General features: G+C 45.3%; 1 protein-coding gene across 1 annotated transcript in view; it reads left to right on the plus strand.

Annotated features, from left to right (window-relative positions):
* Window positions 1-2712: 2712 nt before the first annotated feature.
* LOC126263604 (uncharacterized) overlaps window positions 2713-22081 on the plus strand; it is a 29055-nt gene continuing 9686 nt past the window's right edge. The window contains exon 1 of the mRNA XM_049960690.1: window positions 2713-3007. Within this exon, the coding sequence (XP_049816647.1) occupies window positions 2713-3007 (295 nt within the window). The remainder of the gene's footprint in view (window positions 3008-22081) is intronic.

Consider the following 22081-nt stretch of genomic DNA (forward strand, 5'->3'; position numbering starts at 1 on the left):
GGTATGCTGCAGGAGATGGATAACACACGGGAAGTGGTCGCTCGAATATGTATCAGAAAGAGCATACCACTCGAACCGGCGTGCAAGTTGGGGAGTACATATAGAGAGATCTAAATGGGAATAGGTGTGAGATGTATTCGAAAGAAAAGTAGGGGCGCCAGTATTGAGGCAGACGAGATTGAGCTGGTTGAAAAGGTCTGCTAACAGGGAGCCCCTCGGGCAGGATGCTGGAGAGCCCCAAAGGGGATGGTGGGCATTGAAGTCTCCAGTTAACAAAAATGGTGCAGGTAGCTGAGCAATTAGTTGCATCATGTCTGCCCTGGTAACGGCAGACGACGATGGAGTGTAAACGGTACAAATGGAAAATGTAAAAGTGGGGAGAGTAATGCGGATGGCAACTGCCTGCAGGCCGGTGTGCAACGTGATGGGATCGTAGTAAATATCATCCCGGACCAGCAACATAACCCCTCCATGAGCTGGGATACCTACCACAGGGGGTAGGTCAAAACGCACAGAGGTGTAGTGTGCCAAGGCAATTTGATCGCATGGGCGTAGCTTCGTTTCCTGGAGGGCTACGACGAGCGGACGGTGCAAGCGAAGCAGCAACTTCAAGTCCTCTCGGTTGGAGCGAATGCTGCGAATATTCCAGTGAATAAGTGCCATCGTAAGAAAAAAGGAAGATGAAAGAAGGGGTCACCTCGAAGGCCGCTGAGGGCCTGGCTTCGAGCGAGCACTGCCGCCGCTATCAGTAGGCGGACAGTCATCGTCCATTGGGTCTATAGGTTCATCAGCCATCTTGGGAAGATGGCCGGGAGGGGGAGCTTCCTCCGCCGGTGAACGGCCAGATGTTCGGCTACCAGCGGTGCGGCCAGGCGAAAGGGATGACGGCCTGGGGCGGCAACCGCTGGGTGGCGCAGGAGAAGAAATGCGCCGTGGCGGAGAAGGAGAACTGTGCTTCCTATTAGCCTTCTTAGATGGTCGTTTGGTGGAAGTACCGGACGAAGGCTGGGAGGTCGAGGTACGTAGGAAGTCTGCACGTGACGGTTCCTTCTTGAAGGCCCGTGCATCTGACTTCTGGGTCTTCGTCTTAGCAGAAGCTGATGAAGGGGCTGGTGTCTGTGGGGTGATGGGACGAAGAGGAGACGTCGACCGCGCGATCTTAGCACTGGCCGAACGGACGACCGTGGTGCTGAAGGTCAGATCGCAGGTCTGGGTTGCCACCTCCCTGGTAGTCCGAGGAGAGGCGAGGACAGTACTGTATTTCCCCGCTGGGAGCAGCGTGGGCTTCCTGCTAGCCAATAGCTTGCGAGCAGCCGAGGTGGACACTTTCTCTTTGACCCGAATTTCTTGGATACAGCGTTCTTCCTTATAGACAGGACAGTCGTGGGAGGATGCAGCATGGTCACCCTGACAGTTCACACAACGAGGAGACGGAAGTGGACAGTCACCCTCATGGGCATCCCTGCCACAAGTGACACAATTAGCCGCATTGGAACAAGATTGGCGAGTGTGATTGAAACGCTGACACTGGTAGCAGCACGTAGGTGTCGGGACATAGGGGCGAACAGAAATAACCTCGTAGCCCGCTTTGATGCGCGATGGCAGCTGAACACTATCGAAGGTCAAAAAAAGTGTCCGGGTCGGTACAAGGTCATTGTTGACCTTTTTCATGACCCTATGGACAGCCGTCACGCCCTGCTCAGCGAGGAAAGATTGAATCTCCTCGTCAGTCAAACCGTCGAGGGATCTAGTGTAGACCACACCACGAGACGAATTCAAAGTTCGGTGAGCCTCCACCCGGACAGGGAATGTGTACAGGAGTGTGGCCCGAAGCAGTTTTTGTGCCTGAAAGGCGCTCTCAGTTTCGAGTAATAAGGTACCGTTACGCAACCTGGTACAGGATTTGACAGATCCGGCTATGGCATCGACGCCCTTCTGGATAACGAAAGGGTTGACAGAGGAAAAATCCTTTCCGTCCTCAGATCGAGAAACGACGAGGAACTGTGGGGCAGGCGGTAGTACTTTTGTCACTGGTAGCTGGTCACGTTTCCGTTTTTGGGCAGAAGTCGAGAGAGATGGAGTGAAATCCATTGCGGAGAAATCCCCCATGATTGCCAGCGTCTCCGATGGCGCGCTCCTTCCTTGTGGGGACCCTCTCAGAGGGCACTCCCGCCTTAGGTGAATGTTTACACCTCAGGTCACACCTCCCGAGAAACAGACGGAGGGACCAATCGGCATGGTCAGAAGGTATCAGCTCAGGCAATCACCCCTCCCCGGGCCTGGCCTTTACCAGGGGGTACGCGCGTGCCTTACATGTCTACCCAGGGCGGGGAATTATGCGTTACCGCGTCACCGGCTACGCGTGCGAACGCGTGGGTCGGCCTTCAGGCGCGCACAGGGAGGAAGGAAGAAGAGGAAAAAGGGAAGAGAGAGAGAGAGAGAGAGAGAGAGAGAGAGAGAGAGAGAGAGAGAGAGAGAGGACAGTGTCTCAAACGCCGAGGCGGAGACCAGAGAAGGCAAGGAGAAGAAGGCAATGAGAAGGCAAGGAGAAGAAGGCAAGGAGAAGAAGGCAAGGAGAAGAAGGCAAGGAGAAGAAGGCAAGGAGAAGAAGGCAAGGAGAAGAAGGCAAGGAGAAGAAGGCAAGGAGAAGAAGGCAATGAGAAGAAGGCAATGAGAAGAAGGCAATGAGAAGAAGGCAATGAGAAGAAGGCAATGAGAAGAAGGCAAGGAGAAGAAGGCAAGGAGAAGAAGGCAAGGAGAAGAAGGCAAGGAGAAGAAGGCAAGGAGAAGAAGGCAAGGAGAAGAAGGCAAGGAGAAGAAGGCAAGGAGAAGAAGGCAAGGAGAAGAAGGCAAGGAGAAGGCAAGGAGAAGAAGGCAAGGAGAAGGCAAGGAGAAGGCAAGGAGAAGAAGGCAATGAGAAGGCAAGGAGAAGAAGGCAATGAGAAGGCAATGAGAAGGCAAGGAGAAGGCAAGGAGAAGAAGGCAATGAGAAGGCAAGGAGAAGAAGGCAATGAGAAGGCAAGGAGATTATGCAGGGGAAAGAGTAAGGAAGACAGTGAGGTGGAGAAGAGCAAAGAAAGGAACCAACCAAAGAAAGGAAGAAACGAGAAGTGAAAAAGCAAAATGACCGCAAATAGAGGTCGTGGAACCGTCCGTCTCCGGACGCAGGCGCTAACTACCCCCTTGAGGGGAGGGACTCCTTTTAGTCACCTCTTACGACAGGCAGGAATACCTCGGGCCTATTCTTACCCCGGACCCGCAGGGGGACTGTTCCAGACTTGACGCCAGTCGGTGTGTGTGTACGCGTGCCTTTCGGCTTCCTTGTCAGTGTGGTGTAGCTAGCTTGTTACGCCACAACAGTATTAATAGGCAATGGTATTGCACATGATCAATGTAGATTTGAAAAGTTCCACATGCAAGAGATCCAATGGCTACTTCAGCACTTGCATGGCCACCGTCACGTCCATTTGTTCTGTTTCAGTGATGAACCAATGATTGTTCACCTTTGAAGTCGAGTAGTGCCAGTTACGGTAAAATCTTAAATATTACCAAATCTGTAACATCAGACTTCTATTTTTATTATTGAATTAAATCCAAACAGATTAGTAGGTGCAGTGGAATTCCAGATCAACAGAATCTTCCCCTTGATGCAAAGAAGTTTTCAAAAAGTCTCAATGCCCAGGAAAATTAGAAATGTTTTTACTGCTTTTCCTTTTTATCCCAAAAATTTGTAACTAATTATTCCAAAATTTTCATTCTGATACCCAAATTATTATTTTAATGAGTGGAATCTCTCTTCATCATGCAACCCTAGCATCCTATGAGGCTCCTTTTGAAGAGAGCTTAAGGCTGTGATTAAGATTGTGGTCAAGTCAATTGCACTTTGGTCTGCACAACGTCACAGTTTCTTGTCAACTTCCATAACAGTGCAACTAATAAGCAAAATGGGAAGAAGAAAAACAGCAAGCGTTTGTAAATACACATCTGTATCCAACAAGAAAAGTTAATTTAAAAAAATGATAAATGAAGAATGGTCATAATTAGGTGTAACATTGCTTCAGCTATACCTGAGTCCTTCGAAGTGGAGGTTGCCTGCCTCCAATACAGGGAACCAGTCTACCAGTGTTATTTCTTCTTCCTGAAATAAATTTGTTCTGTTTAACTTCTATAATCACAAATAAGCAAATTTACAAAAATTTCATAACATTACACTATACCATATTTGAAGCAATTTGCCAATCATTGCATCATTTCAAATTCTTATCAACACGTGATGTGTTCATGCCGTACTTCATAACAGGTAACTGTCATCTGTGAAAAGACTGACAATATTGATTGTCTGGTCATCACCACACAATGTAATGAGGATCATTACACACTTTCCTTGCTGAAAGCTAGAACTTACTTCCGTACCTACCTTTTTTTGCGTTACCGCACAAAACCAACTGAGGTCATAAGCGCCCATCTCATAACCTTAGAACACCAATATGTGAAATATGTTAACAGCAACTATATGTTGAGCCCAATCAACAGAAGGAAAGAGCTAAAATCAAGGACTTCCTCTTGAAGAAACATCCATAAAATATGTAGTAGTGACAGCAGAGATCCCTAACCAAATATTAAATGTCCTTTGAAAAAAATGCTATGATTTATAAAACAGCACCCATGTTGTATACTAAAATGACCAACAACTCAGGTGACAAATGTACACTGAAACATAAGCAGTTCAGAAAACGACACTGGATCAGAAAATGGCAAACCATCATGTGATTATTACACAGAACACAAAGTGGTGGGGGATCACTACTTAACATATGGTGATGGCTATAGAGACAGTGACCAATAAACAACCTAGTTAAAGTGATCATCTTGCAATGAGATGGCCAAGAGGTGGCCAGCCAAACTGTTGGGAGAGGTTATGTCCCTGGAGCTTGTTCCTGTAAAGAGAAAACCAGTGGTAAAGGCTAAGTGACACCATATACCAACAGACTGCAACATGGAGATCATCTGAAGCAATGGGAGAGCTAGCAGGTTGAGGTAGGACTGCAGCCTTGTTTCTCATCAGACCAATGTGATGAGGAACCCACAAGAAAATCATAGTGGCTCCCACAAGAAAATCATAGTGCCTCCCACAAGAACAACAAGTATAAGCTTCCTTTGACTCTTACAGCACAATGAGGATCTGAAGGCTTATGAGAGAGTTGTAGCATATGACAATTAAAAAGTATATGTTGTCAGATGTACTAGGCGGTCTGATAGAGCACAAAGATCTCTGCTTTAAAAATCTAGCAGTTTGCAGGAAGAGCATACCAAAAATGGTCAGTGCCGATGATAAGGAACACCCAACATCATGGACTGTGAATGATCAGTCTAAATGAAGATGCTACCACTAAATTATGAGCAAAGGTTGAAGAACTAACAGCAATAGATCGAATCTATTTGTTTCCCAAGCAAAATACTTTGAAGTCCAAGATAAACATGGGCAGCTGCATGAAGCATAGTTGGTGAAGGGCTCACACCAAACAGGAATATGGCAGGATGCGCGAAACTGAGCTGTGGGAGCAGTAGCCAAAAGTGAGCTCCAGAAGGTAAGAGAAGAAAGGTGTGGCCCATACTGGCAGTTGAAGGGGCCATCAAAATAAAGGGCACAAGATGAGTGGCTGGGCACAACACTACAAATAGCAATCATATCCACCAAGGAGACGATCATTCCCATAGGACAGTTGCAGTTAGGCAGCTTCTGCATAGAAGCTCTCAACCAGGCTAGTGGAAAGGTTGCCAATGGCCCAACATATTCCACAATGTTGGCCTGTGTTATGACCATGAATGAATGAAACACCCATAGTCTGGCTTCAGACAGACAAGGCATTGGTATAAATGGAGCAGGGTGATCTGAGCCGCACCCCAGGAAATACTGCTTAAGACACACAGGACACTGATGGACTGGATACAGTGTGCGGCTAAGTAAGATGTGTGGAAGAACCAGGAAAGATTCCTAACAAGGGTAAGTGCCAGGAATTTTGTAGATTCAGAGAACCGAAGAGTAACAGGTCTAAGGTGTAACGATGGTGCAAGAAACCCATTGTGACACTAGAAATTCATACAAACTGTTTTTTCAATGTAAAATCAAAAGCCATTCTTGATACCACACAAATAAAGAGGATAAAGACATCACCAAGGCTGCCAGTCAAGGATACAAGTCAAGGATACAGTCCATGGAGAACTGCATAACATCACTAAGTCATTGACCAAAAAGGAAATTGGAAACACCTGCGAGAAAACATACCATAGTAGGGTTAATGGAGACAGCAAAGATTGTTGGTTGGTTTGGAGGTGGGAGAAGGGACCAAACTAGAAGGTCATCGGTTCCTTGGTCCTAATAAAATAATGCCACAAGAGTGACAATAAAATGGACAAAACATATTACACAAAACGGAGAGAGAGGAAAAGCCAAAAGAGTGAAGGGGAGGCAACGAACACTAAAATAAACAAAAGAGGACAAAAAACACAAAAAGATGCTAGAAACAAAAGACAGTAAAACATGAAAGCAGATTACAGTGGCTGACCAAGCACAAGAATAAAAAGGGAAAGCCAGCTACTCTGCAATACATTAATACCTCCACTCTAAAAGCACTAGGGTGGAGGACACAGAGTGACAAAGGGCATGCCCTAAAAAATACACGGAATTATAAACCCACTCTCATGAATAAAACAAACTGCAGCTGCTGTAAAGGCATTGTCACCCAACACCAAACGCAGGGTACTGGGAAAGTTAAAAGCCTGCCGCAGAGTGGCTGAAAGTGGGCAGTCCAGCAAGAGGTGGACGACTGCCTTTTGCGACCAACAGCGACACTCAGGTGGGTTCTTGAGACAGGGTAGGTAACCATGCATTAGCCACGTATGGCCAATGATGAGCCAGCAGAGGACAACTGATTCCCTGCGAGAGGCCAGCAGGCAAAACTTCAATACATTCATAGTCTCTTCAATGACATGCAGTTTGTTGTGCACGCTGTTACACCATTCTGTCTCCCAAAGCCGATAAACCCTGTGGTGTAACACAGAATGCATTTAAGCTTTCGAGATGCCTATCTCCAGAAGCAGTTTCTGTGCTGCCTGTTTGGCCAGCCTGTCAGCAAGTTCAGTGCTCAGGATTCCAACATGTCCTTTGGTCCACACAAACATCACGGAACAGCGGGACTGTTCCAGGGTATAGATGGGCTCCTCAATGGACGCTACAAGAAGAGCGTGGCAGGTGTAGTACTGGTCGATAGCCTGTAAGTTGCTCAATGAGGCAGTTCACAGGAGAAATGACTCTACAGGGCATGAGCGGATGTACTCAAGTGCACGAGATATGGCCGTCAGCTCTGCAGTGAAAACACTGCAGGCAACTGGCAAGGACTGCCATTCAATATGTCCTCCATGAACATATGCTAAAGAAAAGAGAGGAAGTGGGAAGTGACAGCGGTGAGTGGGGGGGTGGGGGGGGGGGGGGTGTATAACGGAGTCCTCAGCACCATGCAAAAGGTCCACACAAAGCTGCGGACAAGGTGTACACCATGGAGGCATACATGAATGGACCGCAAGTAGAGGTGGTAAATGGGAAGGGCTCCAGCTCTGAGAGAAGGGATTGCACACGAACTGCAATCACTAGCCCCGATCGGGGGCACCAATGACGGAGATGGACTGCAATGGGCAGGAAAACAAGACGGTAATTAGGATGCCCAGGGGAACTATGATTGTGTGCTGCATAACTGGCGAGCAGTTGCACGTGTCTGATCTGCAGTGGCGGGACACCAGCCTCCACCAGTACGCTGGTCACCGGACACGTCCTAAAAGCTCCTGTCGCTAATCAAACTCCGTAGTGGTGCACAGGGTCAAGTAAATGCGAAGCTGAAAGCACTGCCGAACCATAAACCACACTCCAATAGTCAATTTGGGATTGGACAAGGGTTCTGTAGAGCTGCAAGGGCGTACAGTGATCTGCACCCCAATTGGTGTTGCTCAGGCAATGGATGGCATTGAGGTTTTGCCAGCACTTCTGCTTAAGCTGAAAAAGATGAGGGAGCCAAGTACAGCTAGTGTCAAAAACCAGTCCTATGAAGTGATATGTCTCCACTACAGTGAGTGGATCACCATTAAGAAAAGTGTGTGTTCCGGATGAACGGTACGATGTCGACAGAAGGGCACGACACACGACTTTGCAGCTGAAAACTAGAGCCATGACTACACCTTGTGAATGGATCCCTGGAGGCGCTGCTCAGCAACAACAGTACTGGAGCAGCAATACGAAATGCACAAGTCATCTGGATACAGAGAAGTTGAGACGGAGTGTGCAACAGCCGCTTCTAGACCGTTCATGGGTACTAACAATTGAGGGACACTCAATACAGAGCCCTGTGGAACTCTGTTCTCCTGGATATGGATGGAACTATGGGAGTCACCAACTTGGACATGGAAAGTACAGAGCAGTAGGAAATTTTGGATGAAAATTGGGAGTGGTCCCCGGAGACCCCACTATTAATACGTGGATAGAATATGATGTTGGAAAGTCATGTTGTATGCTTTATTTAAGTCAAAAAAGACAGCAATCAGATGTTGGCATCTGGAAAAGGCTGTTTGGATGGCAGAATCAATGGACAAAAGTTGTCAGTGGTAGAGCAACCCTGGCAGAAGCTGCCCTGACATGGAGCCAGGAAGCCACGAGACTCCAGGACCCCACCCAACCGCCAACATACCATACATTCCAGCAGCTTACAAAGATCGTTGGTGAGGCTGATGGGCCGATAGCTATCCACATCAAGAGGGTTTTTACCGAGTTTGAGCACCGGAATGATGGTGCTCTCCCAGCAGTGCCATGGAAAGACGCCATCACTCCAGAGCCGTTGAAGATGACAAGAAGATGTTGTTTGTAGTCAGATGAGAGATGTTTAAATATCTGGCTGTGGATGCGATGAGGCCCAGAAGCTGTGTCATGGCAATGTGCAAGGGCACTGAGGAGCTCCCACTCTGTAAATGGGGTGTTTTAGGATTCAATGCAGCATGTAGTGAATGAGAGGATGTTCCCTTCCAGCTTCCGTGTGAACGTGGACGGATAGTTCTCTGGCAAAGGACTCGGCACAAGGCTCGGCAATCGTGTTTGTGTCAGTACAAAATTCGCCATTTATGGTAACAGCTGTTGTGGCCTGGTACCTGAAAAGACGTTAGATCTCTGCCCATACTTGGGAACGCGCCGTGTGGCACCCAATGGTCAAGATGTATCTCTCCCAATACTTCTCCTTCTGTTTCATAAACTAGTGAACACATACACACCAATACACCTAAATTGCTTCAGCAACTTCTGGCGATCGCCAAGGGACTGACTTCTGACTCAGAGACCCTGCAGAGCGAGGAACTGTATTTTCTGTTGCAGAAACAATTGTGATGGTCACTTGCTCAACCATCTCATCAATGTTAGCGTGTGGGGGTGATTCAACAGTGACAGCAGAGGTGAAAGTTCCCCATTCTGACTTGTTCAAAGCCCATCTGGGCAGGTGTCCATGTGCCTGACACTGGGGCAGTGACAGGAAGATGGGGAAGTGGTCACTACCACACAGGTCGTCATGTGCTCTCCGTAGGATAGATGGGAGAAGTCCTGGGCTGCAAATTCATAAATCAATGGCCAAGTACTACCATGAAGCAGCAACAGTATTTAAAGAGGCAGATCGAATTGGGACAGTAAAGTTTCAACATCTCTGCTTTGGCTAGTAAGGATGGTAGCACCCCACAAGGGGTTATGGGCATTAAAATCTCCCAGAAGTAGGAAAGGTTTGGGGAGTTAATCATTGCGGCTAAAGTATTCAGGCGTACTGCACCAACTTGAGGAAGATATTCACTCCAGAAAGTTATTTCCTGTGTCGTCATTATTCTGACACCCACAGCTTAAAGAGGGGTTTGAAGCACACGTTCACTACACACCGAGTTTAGGACATAAATGCAAACTCCACCAGGCACTCTTTTATAGTCACTACGGCTCCTGTAATATCCCTTACAGCCACGCAGGGCAGGGATCCGCATTGCTGGGAACCAGGTTTCCTGTGGGGCAATGCAGATAGTAGGTGTAAAGTTTAACAGTTGCCGTAGCTCAGCCAGGTGGTGGAAAAAACCGCCGCAATTCCACTGGAGGATGACGTCGTGAGCCTGGGAGGCATGGAGCATTCAATGAGGCAGTTTACGACTGAGGCACCTGCTGCCACCAATTTATTGCCTGAGCAGTCTATATCCATTGTGTCTGAGGTTCTGACAATATCTAGGTCCCCAGCGGACGCCAAAATCTCCACCCCATCCTTAGTCGCAGAGCTTATAGGTAGCAGAGGTGTTGGTGCCACCGCAATTTACTTGGTCTTAGGCATTTTCTTTTTGGATTTCTCTCGCTGCTCCTTGGGTTTCGCAAGCTGGGAGGACTTCACTGGCTCAGTGTCCAGGACTGAGGATGAGCGTGAGGCTGTACTACCAGCTGCTTTTGGGATCTTCAGCCACTTGCAAGTGTTGTCTTTCCCACTAAAAGAAATCTGGGAATGGAGTGACCCAAAGGACCCCTTCCAAGCTAGAGTAGCCGATGGGTGGGCGTGGGGTCTTGGTGCTGAAGTAGTTTCTGCAGGAGTAACAGGGAGGGAAATGCCCCCCACCATCAAGGGTGCAGGTGTAGTCTTCCGGCTCTGAGAGGTGATATGGGTTGATGGAGCTGATGGTGCCAGAACTGTTGTAGCAGCGGCGTAAGATCATGTCAAACACACAGGATGCAGGCATTCAAATTTTCTCTTAGCCTTAATTTACGTCAATCTGTCCAGAGTCTTGAACTTTATGATTGTCCTTTCTTTCTGGAGAATCCTACAGTCAGGGGAGCAAGGCGAATGGTGCTCTCCACAGCTGACACAGATGGGAGGCGGGGGACATGGAGTATTGGGATGTGATGGGTGTCCGCAATCTCGGCATGTGACACTGGAAGTACAGCAGGAAGACATGTGGCTAAACTTCCAGCACTTACAGCACAGCATCAGAGGAGGGATACAGGGCTTTACATCACACTGGTAGACCATCACCTTGACATTTTCAGGCAACCTATCACCCTCAAAGGCCAAGGTGAAGGCACCACTGGCAACCTGATTATCCTTCTGACCCTGTTGGCCACACTGGATGAAATGTACACTTCACCGCTCTAAATTGACATGCAGTTAATTGTCGGACTGCAAAAGAAGGTCTCTGTGTAATACGATACCCTGACCATATTTAAGCTCTTATGAGGCGCGAGGGTTACAGAAACATCTCCCAGCTTGTCGCAAGTGCGAAACTCCTGTGCCTGGTCAGAGGATGACGTTTTAATCAAGACTGACCCAAATCTCATTTTGGACAAACCCTCCACATCTCTGAACTTGTCCTCTAAATGCTCAACTAAAATTTGAGGCTTCATTGTCATGAAAGATTCCCTATCAGCTGTCGAACATACAAGGTACTGGGGCAAATAAGATCCACTGCCATCTTTAGCCTGATGTTCCTCCAATGGTGTGGCCAGTGAGAGGAATGATTTGGGGTCGTAGTTCTGTGGATTGAATTGAGCTCGTGATCACTTAGAGACTGCTGGTGTTTCACCACCAGCAAGAGATGATGGACTATGCTTCATCGCATGTCATCTGCCCTGAGGCCACCCACTCCGACCAGGGGCCCTCCCCATGGGCACCACTCATCCGCAGCAAAAGCCACCTGGTAGGATAGCCATTGCTGGGTGTCCCGATGCCCCAGGGGGATGGGCATCTACCCCTTGGCATACGTGGGGAGTTAACGGTGCAGGCATCAGCAGAGAAATCCCTGTGTGGTCAGGGGGCTACAACCAACAGGGTACTTGGGGGCCCCACCACAATTGACTGGCTTCCATGCTGGTTATCAGGTTCAAAGAAGCCCATGGTCATCATTGATGCAGAAATCAACACTGTATAGAGCATGGTGGAACACACACCCATGAATCTGTCTTCACCCAAGAGATGGAGAATGGGCAGGACTGCAATGTGACGATGAGTAAGTGGGCTAAAGATCACAATGCATGATGGACACGATGCACCTTGTAAGGTGCCCTTACCCCATTGGCTCGCTCTTCATGAAAGTGTAGAACAAAAGAGGTCAAACCCTACAGGGGGACCATCACAAAGTCCGAACTATATGAAACTGCTTTTAGTCACCTCATACGACAGACAGGAATACCTCGGGCCTATTCTAATGCCTGGACCCGCAGGGGTGACAGCAAAGATGCCTGAGGGAATCAGAGTGTAGTAGGGCAAATGCTTGAGGGGGGTGGGGGGTAGGCTCTAATAGGGTTAATGACGATAGCAAAGCCTGATGCATGGGGGAGCAGGCCACAGTTGGGTTAATGCCTGAAGGGAAACAGGCCACAGTAGTATTAATGGCACTTACGCAAGGCACCCTGTTCTCCTGGATAAATGTATCCAACAATGGTGAACCAACACACATCTTGGAAATTCGGTCTTAAAAAATTCTACACAATATGGGGCACGAATCATGGGAAGCCCCATGTGTATTGGGTACAGAGGGTACAAGTCCTCCAGCACGTGTCATAGGCTTTCTCCAAATCAAAAAGCCTGACCACAGTCTTATTTCTGCAGGAAGCTATTAATGACATGTGGTAACAATGTTATGAGATGGTCAGCTGCAGAGCAGCATGCACGAAATCCACACTGTGCAGTGGTTAGTATATTGCAAGACTCCAGGCACCATGCCAGCTGACCACGAATCATACATCCAATCATCCTGCGAACAGGGCTAGTGAGGGTAACGGAGTGGTAGCTAGAAGAAAGGTGTTTATCCTTACTGGGCATGGATATGACAGTGGCTCTGCCAGTATTGGGAAAACACGTCATCTGCCAAAAAGGGCATGTAACTATGAAGGAGAAAGTGATTGCCCACAAGAGAAAGGTGCTGCAACATCTGAATGTGAACAGCGTCTGGCCCTGGGGTGGAGGATTGGGATAAGATGAGAGCATGAAATGGTGGCATTGTAGCATTCACGATTCTGAGAGGGGAAGAATATCAGCGAGCTACTTCCATTCATTTCCAAAGGAGGAAGTTGTGTTGACAGTGATTACAGCTCTCAATCTCCACAAAATACTGGCCCACGCTGTTGGAGATAGGTATAGTGTCCACAATGACGTCATCTGCTATGGTCAGGCTGGTCATCTCCCAATAGACCACCATCACAGACAGTCAATGCAGGTTGCCCCCCATGATAGAAGAGGGAGTGAAACTATTAAAAGAATTAGTGCAAGAAATCCATTTACCTTTCTTGCAACCCCAAAGAAAGCAATGACACTGCACATGAACAGTTTATAATGAATACATTTTGCCATCATAGGATAATGGGTAATAAAGGGGAGAACGCTTCTCTGCATGTGAATTGCATCACAGCATGCCTCAGTCCACTGGTGGACAAGGACACAGTGTGGTAAAGAACTGTGAGGCATGCAACATTCTGCATCAGTGAAGATAATGTTCATAAGAAACTCTATCTGGTCTTCATGACTGGGGTGATGATTTCACAGAACATAGTCAGGAGGGAGTAAATCCTCTAATCAGCCTTGGGAAACTGTTAATTGGGATTACACGTAGATGGGGGTTGGAGTCAGTAAATGGATACTGCATGGTAAATAATAGCTCGAATTTGTGTAAGAGCTGTGGGTGAAGGAGATGGGGACACTACCACGATACTGGGCAATTTCACAACAGCAATAGTGAATTACAGGTTGCAAGTCTGTACGGACATGTTCTCTGTGGAGTGACTCCTAGCAAGAGCAGTCCTGTAAGTGCCAGATGGTAAAATGCAGGGCGTATGAGTAGCCAACAACTTACCTGAAACACGGTCAGGTACATTTTCCTTCTCTTGCGTCTCCTGGGTGGCCCTTTCATTGAGATACATGGGACACTTGTGAGATGAGGTGGCTTGGTCATCATTACAATTGATACAGCTGGGAGGAAGAGGCAGGAAAATAACCTTCTGAGCATCTCTACCACAAGTAACACATTTTTCTGTGTTTCAAGAGCACATGCAAGTTTGGTTAAGATGCAGTGGTTTCAGAATGTACAGTCAAACTGTGATAACTTTGTAACCCAATTTAATCTTTGATAGAAACAATAATTCAGCAAATGTGAGAAAGAGAGAGCATGTAGGCAGCAAATTTGCTTTGACCTCTTTCATTACCCAATGGCCTGTAGTGGTGCTCTGAGCAGAGAGATAATGTTGGATTCCACCTCCCCCACCAGATTATCAAGCAGCCAGTTGTAAATAACATTGTATGTAGAATTCTTTGCACAATGATCCTTGACATAAATAGGATGGCTGTGGGAGAGTGAGGTTGTAAGCAGTCGTTGGGCTCAAAAATCAAAAACTGTCTCCAAAGGCAAAGTGCATGAGAGCAGGACTTTCAGAGTAATGAATGGATTAACTGTAGCTGAAGATTGAGATTCAGTACATGACACAAGGAACAGAGCTGCAAATGGGAAACACATTGGATACATTTACATGTACTAGATGTAGACTGAGGAGGAGAAGATTGGCCCACTGAAAAAAAAAAATCTGCCTTGATTCTTAGCGTCCCCTACAGTGCACACCTTCTGGAGGTCTCTCACGGTGCCTCAGCCACCTTAGGTAACTGTTTCCACCTCAGGTCATGCATCTGTATCTCCTGACAGAGGGACCAATTAGCAATTGGGATGGTAAGAGCTCTTGCAATCACCCCTCCTGGGGTATGGCCTATACCAGGGGTATGTGCAAACCCTACCTGTTGACCCGGGGCAGGGAATTACACATAACCCAGTCACCTGATACATGCCATGTACATGGACTGGCCTTCATAAGCATTCAGGGAGGAAGAAGAGAGAAAGAGATACCTTGAACGCACAAGTGGAGGGAGGGGAAAATACAGTGAACATAGAACGGAGGAAAAAACTGATGGAGGACTGAAACTTCCTGGCAGATTAATACTGTGTACTGGACTGAGGCTCGACTTGAGTCTCAGTCTGGCACACAGCTTTAATCTGCCAGGAAGTTTCATAAGAGCACACACTCCACTGCAGGGTGAAAATCTCATTCTAGATGGAGGACTGTTCTGATGTCGGACTAGCAACACTTCAGAAAACAATCCCAAAAATAGCTGAGGCATGTTGCCCAAAGGAGGGGAAAGAGAATAACAGAAACATAGACATGCAGCATGAAGGAAAGAGGTGCTGCAAAGGCTAGGGCCTAATGACAACCAAGCAAAAACTCACCAAAGTGTGGTGAGCCCCCTGGGAGCTTATCTATTGATTACACAGTATTTGAAGTAACATGCTGCATCCTCCTTATTGAAAAACCTCCAACTGAGTCACAAGATTCAATCAGTACCATATACAGCTGTACGTTTGTTAGTAGGCATTGGTATGGCACCAAGTCAAATGCCTTCAGAAGTGAATAAATATTGCACTTAGCAGACTGGCTTGATCCATAGCTTTCAGGATGATGATGATGATGATGAGCATACACCATTTCACAGGACTAATGTTTTCAGATTCCTTAATGGCTGGATTTAAGATCATTTTTGGTGTTGAACTGTCACTTATTTCAGATACTGTTCTAATGGTAAATAAAGCAGCATTTAGTTTCTGTACAAGATCTTGAACATGGGCTTTCTACGACAGCTTACTATCTATCTGAATGGCTAGGAACTTTAACTGTTCCGTCTCACTTATAATATGCCCATTCTGTCTGATCAAAATATTGGTTCTTGTTAAATTGTGAGTTAGAAACTGTAAAAATTGAGTCTTACTGTGATTTAGCATCAAATTTTTTCCACAAGCCACGAACTTATTTCATGAACTATATTACTTGATACTGTTTCAATATTACACACAACATCCTTCACTACCAAGCTGGTGTCATCAGCAAACAGAAATATTTTTGAACCACCTGTAATACTAGAAGGCATATCATTTATATAAATAAGATACAGCAGTGGCCCCAGCACTGACCCTTGGGGAACGCCCCACTTAACAGTGCCCCATTCGGACTGAACATCACTACCACTCAATATTGTGGAGAATTACCTTCTGCTTTCTGTTCTTAAAGTAAGCCGTGAACCAATTGTAAGCTACTCCCCTTACTCCATAATGGTCCAACTTCTGCAGTAATATTTTGTGGTCAACACAGTCAAAAGTCTTTGTCAAATCAAAGAAAACACCTAGCATTCGAAACCTTTTATTTAATCCATCCAAAACCTCACAGAGGAAAGAGAATATAGCATTTTCAGTTGTTAAAACATTTCTAAAACCAAACTGTACATTCGACAGCAAATTATGTGAATTTAAATGCTCCAGTAACCTTGTATATACAAACTTCTCGATAACTTTTGCAAACACCAATGGCATAGAAATAGGTCCAAAATTGTCAACATTATCCCTGTCTCCCTTTTTATAAAGTGGCTTCACTACCGAGTACTTTAATCAGTCAGGAAACTGACCACTCCTAAAGGAAAAGTTACCAACTAAAACTTTGCACAGTCCATAAACACCAGAAGTACACCTAACTCGTCAAGAGTGCAAACTAAGAGAGATATTCCCCTATGGAAGCAACCATTCATGTGTGGCAAAGTATCAGTCAGTCTGGTTTCTAAGCTAATGAATGCAAAATTACTGAATGTCAGTGGTCACCGTACCTTCTTCCTCAGATAGCAGAGACTTTTTGCAATACACACAGACGGGGTGTACCCTGTCGGGAGCCACCATAATCAGTTCATTGTATGCCAGCATCACTGTTTCCATGGTCTTCATTGCCATGGCATGATCTACAGGTGTGGATGGCCAACTCCTCCCCCTTTAATGGAGATATAAGGCCAATGATGCCCATACCTCTGTCTTAAGCAGTTGGTGGGTGGGGGTTGGGGGTGGGGGGTGGGGGGTGGGGGGGAGGGGGAGATGTGCCAGAAGCCCAGCCAGCATTTCTATCTGGATGTCGGTATTCTCAGATGTAGCTGCTGCCCCAAAATACAGCTTGAAATGTGACAACTCTTATTTGCCTTGTTCAGTGGGTTGCTCATGTGGCTACAGAGGTAGCGAAGCAACTGCCGTCAGTTGCTATTACTGCACTGTGTACGATGAATGCTGCTGCAACATTAAGTAATAATTGTGGTGTAGGGTCATGGGTCCGATAGTCTTATACACTGAGACAAAATACCGACATTCTCTGTACAAGTTGTAAGACCTGGAGTTAGCTCCTTAGGTGGCAGTTGGCAAAGCTGGTGTCACTGTTGTAATAGCTTCCCGTGTCTTTTACACCCATTATTGCCAAACAGTGTGCCACAGAGTGGCAAATTTGTGATAGCAAGCATCTTTGACATTTGGGGGTGGTGCTATACTGTGCCAGAAACTGGAGCTATATTTGCAGATTGGAAGTCTGTGTAAGTTGGCACGAGGAGACAGCAGGTTCTCCTGGGCGAGCTCAGTATGGACTGTATGCAAATTGTCCACAGACTGCTGGGTGACATATGGACAGCAGAGGATAAAGGCTTTACCTCTAACTGTGTGTTCTACACCTATATTACTGCTGTATGACATTTGTCTACATTTCTAGTTTTGCAGCCTACATGTATACGTGGTGACAAATCAGTATTCTGTCATCATTTTGCTGCTAACAGTTGTGATTCCATAACAAAATTTACTCTTTTTAGGAACATGTGTAATTCTTATGTTACATCAAGCTGTTTCTCACTTCACCATAACCATTCTCATTATATGTTTGTGAATGCAAGATCTGAGCAGATGCATGTGGAATGAGGTGTTCCTGTGTGATATAAGCACAGTGATTTTACAGGTTCACATTACAGTGACAAACAATCAAATACAGATGTATGTACAGTTTGATATTTAAATATGCTGTAGCAGTATCCACACAAAAAAGTTGGTTGTTTTATACATGTTATTAGCACATGATGTTTGAGGTAACTGTGTGTCAGATGTAAAGTTCTAATGATAAATATTATTGTTGTTGTTGTTGTTGTGGTCTTCAGTCCTGAAACTGGTTTGATGAAGCTCTCCATGCTACTCTATCCTGTGCAAGCTTCTTCATCTCCCAGTACCTACTGCAACCTACATCCTTCTGAATCTGCTTAGTGTATTCATCTCTTGGTCCCCTCTACGATTTTTACCCTCTACGCTGCCCTCCAATAATAAATTGGTGATCGCTTGATGCCACAGAACATGTCCTACCAACCGATCCCTCCTTCTGGTCAAGTTGTTCCACAAACTTCTCTTCTCCACAATCCTATTCAATACTTCCTCATTAGTTATGTGATCTCCCCATCTAATCTTCAGTATTCTTCTGTAGCACCACATTTCGAAAGCTACTATTCTCTTCTTGTCCAAACTATTTACCGTCCATGTTTCACTTCCATACATGACTACACTCCATACAAATACTTTCAGAAATGACTTCCTGACACTCGATGTTAACAAATTTCTCTTCTTCAGAAACACTTTCCTTGCCATTGCCAGTCTACATATTATATCCTCTCTACTTTGACCATCATCAGTTATCTTGCCCCCCAAATAGCAAAATTCCTTTACTACTTCACGTGTCTCATTTCCTAACCTAATTTCCTAACGTAATTTGCTCAGCATCACCCGATTTAATTCCACTACATTCCATTATCCTCATTTTGCTTTTGTTGATGTTCATCTTATATCCTCCTTTCAAACCACTGTCCATTCCGTTCAACCGCTCTTCCAAGTCCTTTGCTGTCCCTGACAGAATTACATCATCATCGGTGAACCTCAAAGTTTTTATTTCTTCTCCTTGGATTTTAATACCTACTCCGAATTTCTTTTGTTCCCTTCACTGCTTGCTCAATATACAGAATGAATAGCATCACGGAGAGGCTACAACCCTGTCTCACTCCCTTCCCAACCAATACTTCCCTTTCATACCCCTCGACTCATAACTGCCATCTGGTTTCTGTACAAATTGTAAATAGCCTTTCGCTCCCTGTATTTTACCCCTGCCACCTTTAGAATTTGAAAGAGAGTATTCCAGTCAACATTGTCAAAAGCTTTCTCTCTGGCAAAGCTATAATGTGTGATCACTGAGTCATTGTAGAAAAATTATGTTTAGGAGTCTAAACTGTTAGTGATGTGACTAATTATCTCACAACTTGGTAAGCTTGTTTTCAGATTATCTAATAAAATTTAACATTTGTGGACCTCCAGTCAATATTGCCACTAGTACTAGTTCATTGCCATTTGCCACTGTATGCTGCACAGTAGCTGTCTGTGTAGTGGCTGAGGCAACTATGGCACATGGGTTGTCAAATGAGAGGTGATCAAAAGAAATTTACTAAGCCTTTTCAAGTGATCGTAATTAAGTGTTGTTGAAGTCTACCTTATTTTTAACAGTACGTGAGATGATTACATCGCCTAGTGTGCAAGGTGTGGTCACAAATTTATGAGAAAAATTCCTTAATCACTATTCCATGATTAATAGAAAATTTTGCTTGTTATACTGAGTTGTGTAAATAATCATTGTTTTACAGTTTTCCTGTTCAAGCAGTTTCAAGTACATTTTAATTGTGTAAATGGTCATTACACTTTTACAGTTTTTTGATTAAATAACTTCAAGCACATTAAATTTTAAAAAGCAATTATGCTAAATGTCCACTGGGACATATAATCCACAGAAAGTGTAACCAAAGAAAGAGATAATGATTAATGATTTTATGATGAGTATTTAGTTTTAATAAAAATGGGAAAGTGTCAGTCTCTGTTTCCAACACCCATTCCCCACAACAAATTCCTTCTGACTATAGCCATTCACCAGGATAACACAGTATATGGCTAACAACTGTGGAAGATCATCATTTACCAGCATCATTTGCAGCACCTTCCACACTTACGTCTTAAATATCCTGACCTTCCACTCCACCTACAGTTCAATGGTGGTGATCAGGTGCTACATACCACTGCTGTGACAGAATGTATCAAACCCTGAAGCTGTGACCTGGCAGTTGTGAGAGAACAGGATGGCTGGTGCACCCTCTCACTGCTGGTGGATCTCACTGTTGCTGTTGACATCCGTGCAAGTAGGGGAAGCGGAACCAGAGGTCCACTAGTATCAACCACATTTCCCCAGGAAAGGGATTGGAAAAATCTGAATGTCCTCTACCTCCCTGTCTTAGCCAGTTGAGGGCAAGGTGAAAACTTCTGGGGAGTGGTCGCTCAGTTCCGTGAATAGGCACGACACAACCTCACCTGACAATCAACGTAGCAGATTATCTCAGGTCAATATATATGCCATCAACTTAATGCTTTCATGCGAGACGTGCCCTGGTGAGATGGATGCAGCAACCAGAGGATGTGTGGACAAGGTGAAGGTGTAACTACAACATTGCATTCATTGTCCAATTGAAGCGACAAGATTGAATGACAGACTGATCCACTCTTTCATACTGAAATAAGGCCAAAAACGGGATGGCCATCTGTGGAAAGGTGAGCAGGTAATCACAACTGACCTTTCAGTGTTTTTATAATATTGTAAGTGATAAAACAAATTGTTTTTTCCCTATCAAACTCCATATCAGGACCCACAGGCAACTGGGACAATGTATTGGCATTAGCATGCCAGGTGTTGGGCCAGAATTGGATATCAACATAATAATTGTTGAGAAATATTGCTCAATGGTACTACCTGTTTACGATACATGACCAACTGCAATCTGGAGCCATACAGAGAAACAAAGCTCTTTAACACCACCTCTATCAGGGATTGATTCTTTTAGGTAGGGGGAAGGGCTTTAGGTCCAAAGATACTTATCTGCTGTGATGCATCAGCAGCCAGTATTAAGGTTTTCTGGGATTAAAGGTACTAACGCAAGGAACATAAACTATGTTTCAACCACAAAAAGGCATTCTGAAAAGTGTCTGACCAAAATAACTTTGCATCTTTCTTATGGAGCTGACAGAGGCTGAGAGACGACAACTGCATTTTGTTTGGATTTGTTATACTAGTTCCCCTTGGTAAGGAATAACAACAGCTCCTTCACGTTCTGATGTATGGGCTGTTAATCAATTGCTAAAAAGTAGTCATTACTTGAGGCATGGGCTTAATACTTGACACTGGGTGCAAAAATGTACAATTTCCCCACCTACAATGCACACCACTGTCCTCCACGCTTGAAACACCCCCTGTAAGTTCTGAAACTGCTGGTGGCACCTCTGAAAATTAAATCATCCAGATAAGATGCACAATTCAGGGTATGGCGAACTCTCTGCTTGATGAAATTCTCGAACAGTAGGAACAGCAAAAAGCAATCTGCTAAACTTATATTAATAATGAGCAACTGCAGATATGGGTCTCTCAAATCAACATTAGAAAAATAATGTCCACCAGCCACCACCAGTATCTCCTTAGTGACAGGTATTGGATGAATTTCCACCTCTGAGTTTTAATTGTGGCTATAAAACAGCCATATAACCCATTCCTGCATTGGATTTTTTAACCAAAATTAATGGCGTTGCCCACTCACTCAATGCTGCAATCAAAATAACCCTTAATTCCTTTAATTTGGCTAATTCAGTGTCAACTACAACTTTCATAGCAAATGGTAAAGTGCAAGCATAGGAAAAACGATGTGTTCCCAGGCCACTTAAGCTGAATGTGGGCCAGAAAATCCCTTGCTTTACCCAGCATTTGCTCAGCTGTTTATGGAACTGCGAAAGTGATTCATTGTCATGAAAAGAAATAACTGGTGACATTACATTAACATTATCAACAACCTTGAAATCAAAATGCTGTGAAAGTGTCAAATCCACAATTATTTGTTGCCAAAGAGGAATTGACGACCAGGAATGCTACTTGGTACTCCAGATTCTCATATTCTGCTGCCACAACCAGTTGACCTCTTAATGGAACTCTTTGGCAACTATAGGAGATACTTTTCTTGTTAAATTCTACACAGCTCATGATACGTATGGCACATTTACCGACAAGGCCACAGCACCAACATCAAGCTTAAACACAACC

Source organism: Schistocerca nitens, chromosome 6 (assembly GCF_023898315.1).
Source record: "Schistocerca nitens isolate TAMUIC-IGC-003100 chromosome 6, iqSchNite1.1, whole genome shotgun sequence".
In the NCBI taxonomy this organism is placed as follows: domain Eukaryota; kingdom Metazoa; phylum Arthropoda; class Insecta; order Orthoptera; family Acrididae; genus Schistocerca; species Schistocerca nitens.